At 35.2% G+C, this 15,588-nt stretch overlaps 1 protein-coding gene across 5 annotated transcripts in view; it reads left to right on the top strand.

The window, feature by feature from the left end:
* The window catches only part of lig (ubiquitin-associated protein-like lingerer), a 465,599-nt gene that overhangs the window by 98,943 nt on the left and 351,068 nt on the right, over positions 1-15,588 (top strand). For all 5 annotated transcript variants that reach the window (XM_090403755.1, XM_090403757.1, XM_090403754.1 and 2 more), the window contains exons 3-4: positions 2,530-2,616; positions 14,150-14,260. In XM_090403755.1, the coding sequence (XP_090259881.1) occupies positions 2,530-2,616; positions 14,150-14,260 (198 nt within the window). The remainder of the gene's footprint in view (positions 1-2,529; positions 2,617-14,149; positions 14,261-15,588) is intronic.

Here is a 15,588-nt window from a genome sequence, read left to right as displayed (position 1 = left end):
AGTTAGAGATAGTCATGGTAAAGAAAAACAGAAACTTATCAAAAACTTCTGGAAAGTAAGCCAGCTTGTGTTCTTAGAGAATACAGAGAAAAATGTAAGAAAGCAAAGTACTGTGTAAAACTAGCTAAACAAAAGTCTTGGGAAAACCTTAGAAAATAAATATTAAGAAGATGGTAAAATGTTTTGGATGCTATTGAAAGAGTACTGTAAAAGAAATAAAAGATAATGATGACATGAAAACTGAAGATAAAGATATTCCAAATGACTGGAGCGATTATTTTGAAAGATTGCAAAATGAAACAAACATGACATCATGGCGGTAGAAAACACCAATAAGAATGCAATCTGCAATATCAGAAATGTATATCAATACTTGAAGTAAAAAAAGCCCTCGGAGACCTTAAATGTGGAAAGGTAGCTTGGGTGGATGACGTTCTACCATAAATATTCACATATGGAGCTATAAAAGTTTTACAATGGGTCACTGTATAATTTAGAGGTCTGGTCAGGTCAAATTCCAGATGATTGGAGTAGTGCTTTTATGGTACCTGTCTATAAAAAGGGAAATAAAGCAATGTGAGAATAAAGGACTTTCACTACTGAGTATTGATGGCGTGTAATTTTTATAAGCTATCAAGCCATCATACAATAATGCAGTTTACAAACGTAAATTAATTATAAAAAAAAGATTATTAATTATAAAAACTTTAACTACTTATATTTTGGGCATTGCTACATTGCCATCTTCAGGGATCTCAAAACAATATGTGCATGCATGCACTCACACTAAGCAAATGAGACTGAAGGAAGGCAACAACAGAAGTTGATCCTAGAGTCCTAAAGGTGCTCCCCAATGGGTTAAATTGGGTTGTCTTGGACATTCAGCTGACGATCTTATGAATGTATGTATGCTTCCCAAATTTCGGGCAGTCTAACGCACCTAAATTTGTTGAGTCTTGGAAAGTTTTTCAAAGCTGAGGCAGATTCAAGGAATAGTCTTTTGTACTTGTAATTGCTGCAGTGTAATAAAGTGGCCTTATTCCAGTGTATTCTGTGGTGGGTGTCCAAAGCATGGTCAGCAAAGTCTCGAGTGGCTGTATTCGAAGGTTCTTTCTTGGCTTTGTCTTTTGGGATATGGATGATGTAATCTTTATCAAGTACTTCAAAAAAGGTGAAACTGTTACAGCAGCAGTTTATTTCACCAGCTTTAAAGGAATTTGAACGAGGTATTGAAGGAAAAAGGCCATGGTAAACTCAGTAGAGGTGTGTTGCTTTTTCAGGACAAGACACCTGCTCACTGCTTTTAAGAGTAGTAGACAGCATTATATTGAAAAAAAAAATTATCTTTAAAAAAGCAAGTTTTTCATTAATGTTCTTAAAATTTCAATAAAGTACTTAATAGAACTGAACCAAAAAAACGAGCAGATAATTCATTGTATTCTATCTACCGTCGACAGGGTGTAGCATAGAGGCAATTTGCCTCACTGCGCAGCTTAATAAGAGTGCTGTTTCAGCCATATTGCGGTAGGTGCCGTCGCTATGCTAACAATTCCTGTTAGCATAGCAAGTATGGAAAGAATTTTTTCCAAGCTTAAACTGATTAAAAATTATTTTCGAAAAGCAATGACCCAAGAAAGATTGGTTGGTCTAGCAACTATAGCAATAGAGGTGGACATAACTTATAATTCAAATTTAGAAGAGCTTATAAACAGTTTTGTTGTGTGATATCCCCATAGAGCAAACATTTAATTAATATTATGTAATCGTTTGGCATTAATGTTGCTCTTGTAATAAAAACAAAATAGCAATTGAAGATTTTCTTATATTTTTGTCTTATAATCCATCAGAGGCGATATTTAATTATTTTCCTCAGGGTGCAATCTAATCTGGCTATTTATTATGAAACTAACAGTGCTTTTCAACAGCTGTATATAAATGCCTGCATAGTTTCCTTGCACTACCTTAGTACAACCACAAGGACATTGGAGCATTTACCTTCAGATTGAAGAGATCTACGGTTGAATTCTGTCTATAATGTGAAGAACATTTATAAATTCTTTCATTCCATTTTGAGTTAACCACCCTGATGGAAGTAACTGGAGTTTTTCATTTTGCAGACATTCATGGCTTTAGGCTATGAGGCTGTGTATTGTGTGGCTGTATTTATTATTATTATTAAGTGACACCTTCAGGGAGTCCAAAGACTCATCGAGGGAGAGTGTGCCACCAGCATTGAATGATTGGGCCCCTTCCAACTACTAACTGCGCTCAAACTAGCTTAACTTTTTGCGAGTCATTAGTAGCAGAGGCTCTACCAATTGACCAACCTTTTCTGGCAAAGGTTGGTCGATTGGAGTTTCTCGAATTACAACCAAACAAAACAGTTTAGTCTTAAAAGATTGATGTTATCCTTTGTCTTTATACACTTGGATTTTTTATATTTCGTTATCTTATATCTGTGAAAATCAATTTTCATTCATCGATTTTGGAAGGATTTTTATCTAATCGATTTCTTACTACTTGCTTCAGCCTACAGCAGAGCAGTTGCGAATAGCCCAAATAATCAACGATGCAAATAAATCAGATGATCCAGACCTGAAACAGAAAGTGGACCAGGTTTGTGTCTTGTTTTTTTTGTTGGATAATTTTATAACTAATTAAATATAAAAAAAAGTTGTATATTTTATAGTGTAAATCATAAGATATCTTCTAAGGATGTTTAATAGCTAAATATAATCATTCATACTTTAAATGCATGTCAGTATTAAAACTTAAAATATTTTTCAAAACTAACTGTTGATATAGTTAAGATGGGTTGTCAACTTGTTTATTGTTTTGTACACATATCAGTATGTATCAAGGGTGAAAATAGTTCAACAAAAAAGCTAAGTGAGTTGTATGATATATATGTACTTCAAATTCACTTGATAAATGTACTGAGCAGTTGTATAATCAATAACAGCAGAGGTGCCCTGTATAGGTCATAACTTCAAAATGCTAGATAGGCAGATGAAAAACAGCTATGTGCTCACTTCTAGTTCCTGAAAAAAGGAGTTTTTTTTTTATTCTAGGCAGTTGCCACAAGAAAGTAGGGTTCCTTTTCTCCTAGAAATTCAGATTTTTAACCTCACAACTCAGTTTGGGTCTTAAAACTCACGCAGCAAAGATGAGAACAAACATGAGATAGTGGCAGTTGCTTTTATCTCAAATAACTGAGTTATTTAAATATGAAGCCTTTGATTTCCAGGGTATTATTTTATATTTTATCAAAATTAGCAATATTGAAAAACTGCTCATTTCTTGAAAAGGATTAACTTCCTTGTCACCTGACTGTCCTGAGACCTTTACTCCTCAGATTTTTATATTCTTCTTCTTCCCTTTTCCCTCTTTAACTTGAGGTGTCCAGGATTTTCTATGATTTTTATATATATTCTTAAAGGAAAAGTGTGCACATTAAAATTGACTCTACTGATGAGGTTAGGCAGAATTTGCAATGTAGTTACTTGGAAAATGTGTAGGACTACATTACTTATTTATCCAACCATCACAAAGAAAAAGTTTTTGCTTTTAATTTTTCAATAAATATTTGCATTTAAAATACCAGCATTCTTTTGTGGAAACCATCTATAATCATGCTGCTAAGTGAATGAATCATAAGTTGACAGATTATCATGTTCACATGATTATCAACATAATAATCAACAATTTATCATGTTGATAAACACCAGAAGATTTTGAAGTTAATATTTTACTACTGGTGAGGTTGGGATCAGTTCAAATTTAGTTCAAGATATTGGGATATGATTTATTCAATTACACAATTTTAAAAAAAAAAAACTCATGCTGCTAAGTGAATGAATCATAAGTTGACAGATTATCATGTTCACATGATTATCAACATAATAATCAACAATTTATCATGTTGATAAACACCAGAAGATTTTGAAGTTAATATTTTACTACTGGTGAGGTTGGGATCAGTTCAAATTTAGTTCAAGATATTGGGATATGATTTATTCAATTACACAATTTTAAAAAAAAAAAACTCTCTACCTCCTTGCAAAGGAATATTTTGAAATTTTACACTGAGATTTTGAAGCCCAAATTTTGCAACTACTGGTCACAATACTTGTCTTTTCAGTGGTCAGAATTTTATGCTTCAGTTTTTCAATAACAACATACAAATTTAAGAAAGCATAATTTTGTAGTTTAAGTATACACATTAATTATCGTTTTTTATTTTTCAGAGTATACCCTTAAGGGTCATTTGTCTAGCAATGGCTATTCATTATTGATTTCCTATTCAGTTATGCATGTTTGATGAAACACTCGATGTATATTTAATCATTTAAATTTGGCATTTTAAGTCCCTCAAAAGTTTTCAGTTGATTACAAGAATTTTTCAGTACTTTCCTCTAATCTTTAAAGGTACCTGTGGCATAACTATAAATAATAAATTACATGTTAACCACAGTAATTAACTTTAATGAAATAAAAGTACAGATATTTCGTGCTGAAATTAACAGTACATCATCAGTATAGACAACAAGCAATTCAAAGGAATGGAATACAAAGTATATAACAGTCAGTGGATTACCAATTTAAAAACTGCTCCAGCGTGCTAGAAATTAATATTAATAAAGAATTTTATTAAAATTATTCTTAACTTTTTTTTTTCATGGTATCATATTTATCAATATGTAACTATCAAATAGCCTTCACCCATGCATTCAGTTCACCATGGAAAAAGAAAAGGCTGGTACTTTACCATTCTTGGACATCCTTTTTCATGCACAGCTTCTGGTAATGTATCAACCAGTGTTTATTGAAAATTTACCTTTACTGGCAGATACATTCATCAAAAGTCTGCTCATCACGCCTCTCAAAAATTGGTGTTATCAAGTCTTTAATTAATAGAGCACATAAAGTGTACTCCTCTCCCTCAAGCTTACAACAAGACCTTTTCATTATCAAAACGTTAATGGAATTCGATGGTTACAACCCTAATCAAATCCAGCAGATAATTGACTCTTATGTTCCAACACCTCAGGATTCTTCAATAAACCGCAGGGTTCCAATCCTTATATTTTTGCCATCTTGGAACCGATTGGCAGAATTTTGAAGAAGTATTATCTCATTCCCACATATTTTCCGATCAACAAAATTTCTGACCTGTTGCCATCTACAAAAGACAAAGTAGCACCACTATCATTAGCTGGCTTTTAACAGATACCGTGTGAATGTAATTTAACATACTTTGGACAAACAGGCCGTTCTGTGGGAAAAAGAATTAATGAACATCGCTATTATATCGAATACATGACACCTCAAACGTCTGATCTGGCACAACATGGTATTGACACTAAACACAATATCCAGTGGGATAAAACTCGTCTTCCATAGATGCAATACCATCACTGATTTAGGTTTGCTTAAACACTCATGAACATTAAGTGTTACAAATTCTTTTTTGTCCTTTTCAATTTCAGTATGGTTCTTCCACTTATACTTTTACATATACACAATGTTGACAAAAGTATTTGGACATATTACATCATCAAATTCCTGATATATGTCCTCAAGGGGCGTACAAGATATAATAGTACTACATAAACAATTACATCATTACTAATTTTCTATCTACAATTTTCCTCCAAATCAGTCTGTTAAATGTCAAGACTCCAACATCATCAGATCTTATAATTCTATTGTCTAAGGCACTTTGTACTGTATCAATCCACCTATATCTTGGTCTTCCTCTGGGTCATTTTCCAGCCAACCTGGCAAAGAACACTTGTTTTGCTAATCTTTCCTCTCCATACCATACCACCTTAGATTAGTTCTGCTAACACATTGCTGGATCTGACAATGTCAAGTTCTTTCCTAATATCCTCGTTTTTAATATGGTATTGCCATTGATGCCATCTGTTCATGCCCCTAATCTTTCTCAGGACTCATATCTGCAGTTGCTGGTCTTTGGTCAAGTGTTTTACTTCTGACCCGGCTCTCAGATCCATAAGCTAATATTGGTTGAATACTGTCTTGTATATAGCTAATTTAGTGTTTTGGCTTATTTCTCTCTTATTCAATATAAATTTATTCAGTAGATTTCCTACAATACCAGCTTTGTTGATTCTGTTGTCTATTTCCATATTTATTTTACCATCTTCACTAAAATTCGTGCCTAAGCTGAAATGTTTTACTTGTTCCACAGGTTCTGCATTCACAACACAGTTGATATTTTCAATGATTCTGCCTATTTTCATTGTTTTTGTCTTTTTATTGCTGACCTTCATACCATATCTATTACAACAGTTATTCAATTTAGTCAGAGAATCTTGCAGACTTCTAGCGGATTTATTTAGAAGTATAACATCATCCACATAAAGCAAAGAGCTGAGATTAATATCTCCAATTTTGATATCAGGTTTAACACCACTTTCCGTCATGGCTTTTTCTACTTCAAAATGAATACATGGATATATATTCTTGACTGCATGCCTGGTCAGTGTTTTTTTACCACTGTGCTGTCATCACTGCTTGTTTCATTTAGCAATTGTTTGAAGTAATTACTCCATACTTCAAGGATATCTTTTTCTCCTGTTTTCATGTCACCTTTATCTCTAATTCCTTTCACAGCACTTTCCTCCATTTCTGACTTTTGCTTAGCTAGTTTTACATAGTGTTTAGCTTTCTTACATTTGTCTCTGTATTCTCTAAGAGCACAAGCTGACTTATTTGCCAGGAACTTTTGATATGCTTTCTTCTTTTCTTTCATTATGTGTTTAACTTCCTGTATCCACCATGGAGTTCTGATTTTTCTATCCTTACAGACAACCTCACCACATCCCTCTCTGGCTAAGTCAGTCAATGTTTTCTTCAAGGCTTGCCACTGAATCTCCAAGGTTTGGTTGCTGTTCTGAAATTCTTTCATGTTTTCTTCAATAATCTCTGTGTATTTTAGTCTACAGTTCACATCTGAGAGCTGCTCAACTTTTATTCGCTTTAAAATTTATATGTTCTTCTTTTCAATATGAAATATAATTTTATCCTGCTCAAGACTAAATGGTGATCACTTCCAATTTCAAATCCTCTGTACACTCTGGTGTCCTGCACAAGGGAGAAAACATCACTATCAACAATAACGTAGTCAATGAGACTTTTCTTATTCCTTGCCTCTTCTCTCCATGTGGATTTGTGCTCATTTTTATGTTGGAACATTGTGTTAGTAAAAACAGTCCATGTCCTGAGCAGAAATCCAACAGGTATTTGCCATTATTATTGGTTTTGCTCTTTTCTCCAAATTTTTCTAAAATATTTTTGTATGTCTGACAATCGTTTCCTACTCTGCTATTTAGATCCCCAAAAAGGATCAACTTTTCCTTTTTCATTGTGTCAGATGCTTTCTCTAAATCCTCAAAAAAATTCCTCCACTTCTACCTTAGTAGAAACTTCTGTGGGACCATAGGCACAAATAAGTCTCATTGTATTGTCCAGTTCCCCATTCTCATATTTGCCCACATTACTCTACTTGAGACTGCCTGCCATTCAAGAAGATTAACCTCGTATTTAGTGTTGAATACTATGGCTACTCCTTTTCCTTGATTTTCATTGCCTGAATATAACATTTTGTATTTATTGCTAAGAAAGATCTCGCCAGTTTTTGCCTTTTTTGTTTCGGTCACCTCTATTATGTCGATCTGGTAGTTATCCAATTCCTCAGCTAGCTCCATTTCTTTGCCATTCAGGCTTCTTATGTTGATAGTACCAATCTTGAACTCTGATGTCGAATTGTGGTGGATTTTAGGATTTGTTCCAGTCGCTGACTTTTTGCTGTTTGCCCTGGTTCCCTAGCGAAAACAACGGGGGTCCTTTGTTTTCGGCAGGCGATGCCCGGGCCAAACTAATGTGCTATAGGTCTGTGAAAAACCGGGCAATGCCCCAGCCTGCATTAAATTCTGTTATGTTATACTCATTCTGTATTTTGGTTTAAGCCAATAAGACTAAAATTTGGTTGGCTAAATCCCAAATTGGCAACCCATCCTTGTTCGTTCAGTATCCAGGTAGATACCTAACGGTGCATCACGTGAAGGTGAGTATTGTACATTAAGTTAGAATCCCTGGGTGGTTCTCCATTCCTTTAAAGGCTATGTGGAGGTCTCCTCTCAGTTATATAGCTTTGATCCTTAAGCATCCCATAGGATATATTACATGCGATGCAAATATTCATGGAGTGCTTGCAGAAGTCTGGTAACGAAAGGTGGGATGTGATGCATGCTTTGCACTTTATTCGATGTCAAGATGCCACATTAATCTGAACTGACGAGGACTTCCAGTGTGAGATGGCAGTTGGTGACACATCATTGGTCTTTCTGTCCCTGACATTGCTACCTGCCTCAGTATATGGAAACTCACTGTTGCTTATGCCATTCATTGATATAAAGTTGATGGTGCTACCACAGCAGGAAAATGCCCTGTGAGGCCACTGACACTCGCTCATTGAGATCAATGAGTGCTGTCTCGGAATGTCTTAGCATCACGCACATCATCAGTGGCAGCCCTTGCAGTTAACCTGGAAAATGCTACGATGACACTTGTTAGTACTAGAACTGTCTGCAGAGAATTGCATGCTTTAGGTTATCATGGCAAAGCTACTGTGAACAAGTGACATCATCTCTTCCCCCCCCCCCCCCTTCCTCAACCCCAAACATCATTTAGACTGTTGCCTTTCACACCATTCCTGGACAGTAGATGACTGGAAAAGGATTCTGTGGAATGAGAAATTATATTTCTGAATGTTTTACTCTGATTGTCGTGCTTGGATCTGGAGATTATCCAGCGAACATTTCCATCAGGACTGCATTCCAACTGTAAAGTTTGGTGGAGGGTCGGTAGTGGTATTTGGTGTTACAGTTGGATGGGGCTTGGTACATTGTTGAATGTGCCTAAAACCATGACATCTGATTGCTTCCTGGACAGCTTCATGCTTCTGATTCTGTGGAAGTATTTCAGCAATAACCCTTCCATGTTTTACAGTGCTCCATGGCATATCACACTGTGTGTCCGAGACTGGTTTCCACAAAACAACATTGAAGTGTTACAGATCAACCCCATTGAATATCCCTGGGCCGAATTCACTCCAGTCCACAGTGGCCATTATCAGCAATGGGGGTAGCTTTGCAAGAGGAATGGAAGAATATTCCTGTTGATTTATCAAAAATTGGTTGAAAGCAGCCATGAAGGGTAGTTGCCATCATTCAAGCAAATGATCGTCCCACTGGATATTAGCAACGTAATTTAAACACGTTTTTTTGATATCCTCACTTACCTATAGCACATTAGTGCAGCCAAGAGGATAAGAACAGAGGAATATTGACATTTTGGGTGTGTGTGGGGGGGGACAGAGTGAGGAAGGCTATTTCAGATAGCCAGAGGTTGATGGAATGAAAGGGGAGGCAGAGAATTTGGTTGGTAAGTAACAGCTAGACTCTAAATGAGTATTGACCAGCTCTCTCTCTGTGAGAGTGGAATCATTTGTTAACTGTTAATCTTAGACAGGATTTTGGTGTACCACCTTAATTATGTGAGCATTACTCCCTGGGTGGCTAGATTTGGGATTTGTTCAAAATTAGCAGCTGTACAGGTGAGAACTGGTGTCTTAAGCAGAAAAGTCCAAGTTTTTTTGCCAGCTGCAGAAGCAATGGCTGAGATGCATGTGCATCAGAATAGGCTGGCATTGTAAGCCATTTAGTCACTCCAGAATTTTCCCGAGAACTTTCTCTGGTTCCTGTTTTTGGTAATCCCTTGTTTATCATCCACATGGATGTTTATCATCCATGTATTAAACTTGTCTTTTGTCTGATTTTTACCTTGCTCCATATAAATTTAGTCAACTCTCATCTCTATACCATTCTTAATTATGCTATTATTTCTTTATTTAATTTGTGATGTTGAGTAATGAGATTAAATAGCTAAAATTTGCAGTTATTCTAGTTCACCACTACTGAGAATGTTAGTAGTGATGCATTTGGCTGAAGACTTGAAGATTTGTAGTGGGTTTATTTACTTAAGAGAATAACACCTGCATAGTGGAAATATCCTGAGCTTATCTCTAATTGGAATATCAGATTTATAATTTTGCTTAAATGTGATCCATATAGATGAATTAGTGTTGAGCATATTGGGCATCCCTTATTTTAGAATGAAACATTTATTTGTATGTTCTTTTTATCACATGGCATATGTTTTGTATAAAACAAATGGATATAGCCCTGGAGTCAGACTGTACATCTAAATAACGTTAATATATACCTGACAAGAATATTCATCACCCAAAAATCAACCAAATTTTCATGTGAGGGCAGTACTTCAGTTAATAAACATAAGAAGCAAGCACTAAGTGAACAATGAATGAAAGAGTGATAAGGAAATCTCATTAGTCTGCCATCTTATGTTTCCCAAGGAATATAATCCACAGCTTTTTAAAATGTGAACAAAATTCTTCTTGCCCATTCAAGGTATTAGCATACCATAGGTTTGACTAACTGCTCATGGATCAGTTTCCCCATAAAAATCCACTATGAGTTGTACAATCCCAGTTCCCAAATAAGGATAGTTAAACTCAAGCCAAATATCAGCTTGTAGGTGATGTAATGAATATTGTGATTGGTTCAAGAAGTGTAAATCATAAATAAGGGGCAATTAATAACATTACACCGTTTCTTGTTGGGTGGCTGAGTGGGATAAATCTGGGGAGTTGTGTAGATAAGTTGTAATGATCTGAAGTGGTTTGCTTAAACACCACTTATAATTTATATTACATTTTTGTGTTTACATGGTTATATTATCTACAAAATGCGTAGATTTAGATTATACTAATTCATATTTGGTAATAATTAGAATTGCAAATCATTCAACACATTTTCTTTGATTCTCATTTTTTGATTCAGAGGTGTATATTGTGACAGTTTTATAGAAGAGATCCCATGTCTCTTTCAACATGAGTGAACATTGTCATGTTGTAGCTGCTGTTATGGCAAGGTAAAACTTGATAGAACTGTGTAAAGTCCTTATCTTTAACCAAACAATATCTTTCAGAATGAAATGGAAAAGCTAGCTCTCCCCATGTACCTGAGTATGCACACACATGCATGGACTCAGGTCATTTCTTTTCACAGGTCAAGTGAAAAGAAAAATTCATCCAAAATACCCGATTTTCCCTATATAAATTATTAGGATGAAAAATTACTCTGGTCATCTGAGATTCTCTGATAAAGCCTGATTATACAGTAGTAACTGCTAAACTTTCAGTAGTATTTCAGATCAAATATTATTTACTCCTGTTTCCTTTCCATGTTTTAGGTTTTCAGAATTGGAATCTTCTGTAACCGTTGTATCACTTGTTACCTTATTAATTTTTCAAAGTAATTATTTGAGACATCCGCACATCCTTATCTTCAGTTTTTATATTACTTCCATGACCCTCAATTCGTTGTGTTATTCCTTCAATTTCGAAGCTTCTTATTACTCTTCAAAACTGTCATATTAATATTTATTTTCTACAGTTCTTCTTCTGCAGCTTGTCCCACTTAAGTGGGGTCACTGTTAATGATGAGTCTCCTCCACATCCAAGTTCTTCATCCTCAAGTCCTCTTCTACCAGCTCTCTCCATCTCTTCTTTGGACGCCCATGCTTCCTCCTTCCTTGCACACCCATCTGCATGACCTTTCTTCCCACATATTCGTCCTCCCTCCTTATCACATGACCAAACCATCTCAACCTTGCCTCCTGTATCTTCACTCCTAAGTTCGTAACTTTCACTGTTCCCCTCACATAGTCATTTCTCAGACGATCCTTTCTGGTCACACTGCACATCCACCTAAGCATTCTCAACTCTGCTACCTCCATCCTGCTGATGTTATTTTTCCTCAGGGCCACAGTTTCCATAGCATACATCATAGTTGGCCTCACTACTGTCCTATAGATTTTGCCTTTTAGATTGATTGGTAACCTCTTATCGCATAGCACTCCAGCCATCTCTCTCCAGTTCCTTGAACCTGTTTGTATCCTGCATCCCACTTCCTTCTCAGCCCCTTCATCTTCTTTCACTGTGGAACCTAAGTATCTAAAGTCCCTCACCTTCCTGATGACATTTCCTTCCAGCTCCAGATCTGTCTCCTGGCTGCCATCCACTTTGCAACACATAAACTCTGTCTTACTTCTGCTCAGTCTCATACCTCTCTCTTCCAGTACTTTCTTCCATCTTTCCAGTTTAGCTGCCACTTCTTCTCTTGAATCTGCAAACAACAAGATGTCACCTTCATACAACGTTATCCAAGGTGCATCTTCTCTCATCACCTCCATCACAATATTAAACAGAAATGGACTTAAACGGATTTATTTTCTACATGTTTTTCAATATCTCCCCATAACCTTTGTTTTTATGCACCAAAACTTTTTGGTATGCTTTCTTTTCACACACCGCTTAACGTTTATTATGCTTGACATCACAGTAATGTCTATTCCTTTGCTTGTTTTATTCCTTTTCTATTGATTTGTACATTGATAATTCATGTTGATAAAGTAAACTTTATCAACATGAATCTATCTATCTATCTATCAACCATTAGTAGTTATGAAAATAATTTTTTTTTTTTTTTTTGCTAACATTTAAAAATTGACTTTTTTTTCATTAACAATTAAAAAAACATACAAATAATACTGACTGGTTTCACCACAAGGGGGATGTGGCTTCTACAGAGAGAGAGAGAGAGAGAGTAACTATAAAGATAAGATAAATACAAATTTTCATAAAATGAGTGAAACTGTTATATTATTTTCAGTCAAAGCACAGTTGTTTGTTTTCTTGTATTGTTTTGAGGTGATTAAGAGTTGAAGTCAGGTTAATTGATGTAATCTATGATATTCAGATATCATTTAGTCCTTGATTTTTGTCGAGAGAACCATGTGAATGATTGACAGTGCTAGATTCTTTAATTTGATGTGCAAGAAAGATTTATTCAAGATATGGCTTAGATGTTTAGGCCTATTCATTATCACAAAGTGTGTTGGAAGAGTGATAAATCAGTCCGTTTTTCCTTCTCTGTTCATATAAGTCAAAGCGCAACTTCTGCAAATCTGGCCTATATAGAGAAGACCACAAGATCAATGAATTCTGTAGATCCTCAAAATTTTTAGAATGGGGGGGGGGGGAGTCCTTTGGAGAATAAGGAAGTCTGCATATGGTATGATCAAGCTTAAAGGTCACTGTGTTATGAATAGGCTTAAAGTTTATGTAGGCATTTAAATTTTAGTGTCCACCATTTTAGGCAAAATTGTTTACAGTACAGTTATGATAATGAATGGTATCACCATCCATGAATGCATTTATGACATGCACCATATTATGATTCTCTGCAGTTATATCCTTGTTATTTTAAGTATTATTATAGTTATATTATATTAAAAATTTACATTGGTTGACAGCCAAAGTCAGATGTGCTGGAATATTAAATAGAACTTATTTCTATCTGTTACATAAAAACAAAAGGCTAACATATGGTGAGAGACTCATTTGTTTTGAGGCTTAGCTTGGCTAATGCTTTGATTATTGCAACATTATTGTTTTTCGCAATGGCTGGATTGAGTATGGGGGTTGGCCTAATATCCTCTTGCCCACTGTTAATCCTCAGTGAGCAGTTTGTCAGGATATTAATGACTTAGTTATTAGGAATTGTTCAGGTGAGAGTCAACAGTGGGAAAATTTATGGAAACATAAATGAGTGGCATGAAAAAGAGAGAGAACAAAGATTTTTTTCTCTCTTTTTCTCTTGGTCAAAGAGAATAAAAATTTTGTCTAAAATTCCAGGCATATTGATGTTTAGAATAAGTGCAGCACACAACTCTTTTCCTCTCATAAAATCAAAATTTATATATATGTATATTTTTTTCATTAAGGTAACCAGATACAATATTTTACAAGAGCTGTTCTGCCAGCAGTTAACTTGCCAGCCTCAGAATTTTCAAATGCATCAGATAGGTTGCTGTTTCAACCTATAGAAGAAATACTTAACATAACATAGAAACAATGTTATGCTAAGTATTTCTTCATATACATATTTATAACTTATTCAATTTTTTTTTCTTTTAGATTATTGAACTAACTGGAAAATCCAGTGATGCAGTTATTGTTGCTCTTCATGACTGTGATAATGACACAGAAAGAGCCATCAACATGCTCCTAGAGGGTGATCAGAATGAGGTCAGTTTGTATTATATTAAAGTATTTATACAATGATTAAATATAGTAAAACCAAAAATTGATCAGTAAGTTTGCAATGCATTTTAGCAATGCAAACTGCTAAAAGTATCTTCTTTATAAATCACTACCTGCATAGTCTTTTTTTCCTCCAAAACCCCGTCATAAAGTTGCACAAGGTTTTAAAGAATGAACACCAAGTAACCCTGCTTACTGCTATTTACTACTCCTGATCACAGGGAGAGATGTGATTAAAAACACAAATTCAAAATGAGTCAGAAGCCATATTAAAACTGTATTTACCAGTCGCAAGTTTTGGCATCTTTCTTGATACACTATAGCTATTACATATACACTACTGAAATAATATTGGAATACTCCCTCTTTTATGATAAAACGTACTGGTATGATATTCTTTGTCATTCCACATGGCCTGTAATTATATAGAAGGCCAACAGATGCATTCCCTAGAGTTGATCTTACATCTGTGTATTATCAGTTGCATGTGGGAGAAAGAAATAGATTTCACAAGAGTTTTCATAAGTTGCCATGCCAGTACCTTATCTGTTCATTATAGAAGATTGCATCATTCATAATAATTGATTGGCAAGCAACATCACCTGATGTAAATGATGGTATAACCACTGCAGAGAAGACCCAGGAAGCTGAAGGAAACAGCAAATAATCAACCAGATATTCAGACTACAGGGATTTAGATAGAGCTGCATATTCTCAGTTTTTACAGAAGTGCAAATCCATATCAACCATGACAAGAGTCTAGATATTTGTCGTGGTTGATTCAGTGTAGAGCATTGCAAATCTATTGTATGGAATGCTGTATACACATCAGTGAATTATTACATATTAATTTCCCATCGGATCGGTGATTGCAGGTGTGTGTAGCAAATTGTTGAAGAAATGTCTAATTTGCAAGTTTATGATTCCTACTTTTAAGTTTGGTGGTTAATGGTTTGGAGCTGTTTCTCTAGGTATATGCAACTGCTGGTAACCAGGATAATTTTCAGCAAGACACCATGCTGTCTTACTGTAAATGCTATTACTGCACGTTTGAATAAAATTTTGTAGAAAAACTTGCCTAGCATGCACAAAGCCCTAATCGCAATTCAGCAGAACACTTGGAAAATACTGGTCATGTTAAAGGAAGATTGATTCAGATACTTGACTGGTCATAAACCAGTAGCAGGTATGCCAGAAGAGTGAAACCATGATCACAGTTAAAAGTGATCTTCAATTTTTAAAAAATTTTTAATTTAATTTTGTGCTGTCTCGGTACTGACTTAACATAGTGTATGTACCTTCAAATGGTTGCA

Source organism: Typopeltis vanoorti, chromosome 14 (assembly GCF_054136105.1).
Source record: "Typopeltis vanoorti isolate ZY-2024b chromosome 14, IOZ_Tvanoo_1.0, whole genome shotgun sequence".
Classification (NCBI taxonomy): domain Eukaryota; kingdom Metazoa; phylum Arthropoda; class Arachnida; order Uropygi; family Thelyphonidae; genus Typopeltis; species Typopeltis vanoorti.
The sequence above is the reverse complement of the archived record's forward strand: the minus strand, read 5'-3'. Positions and strand labels throughout refer to the sequence as shown.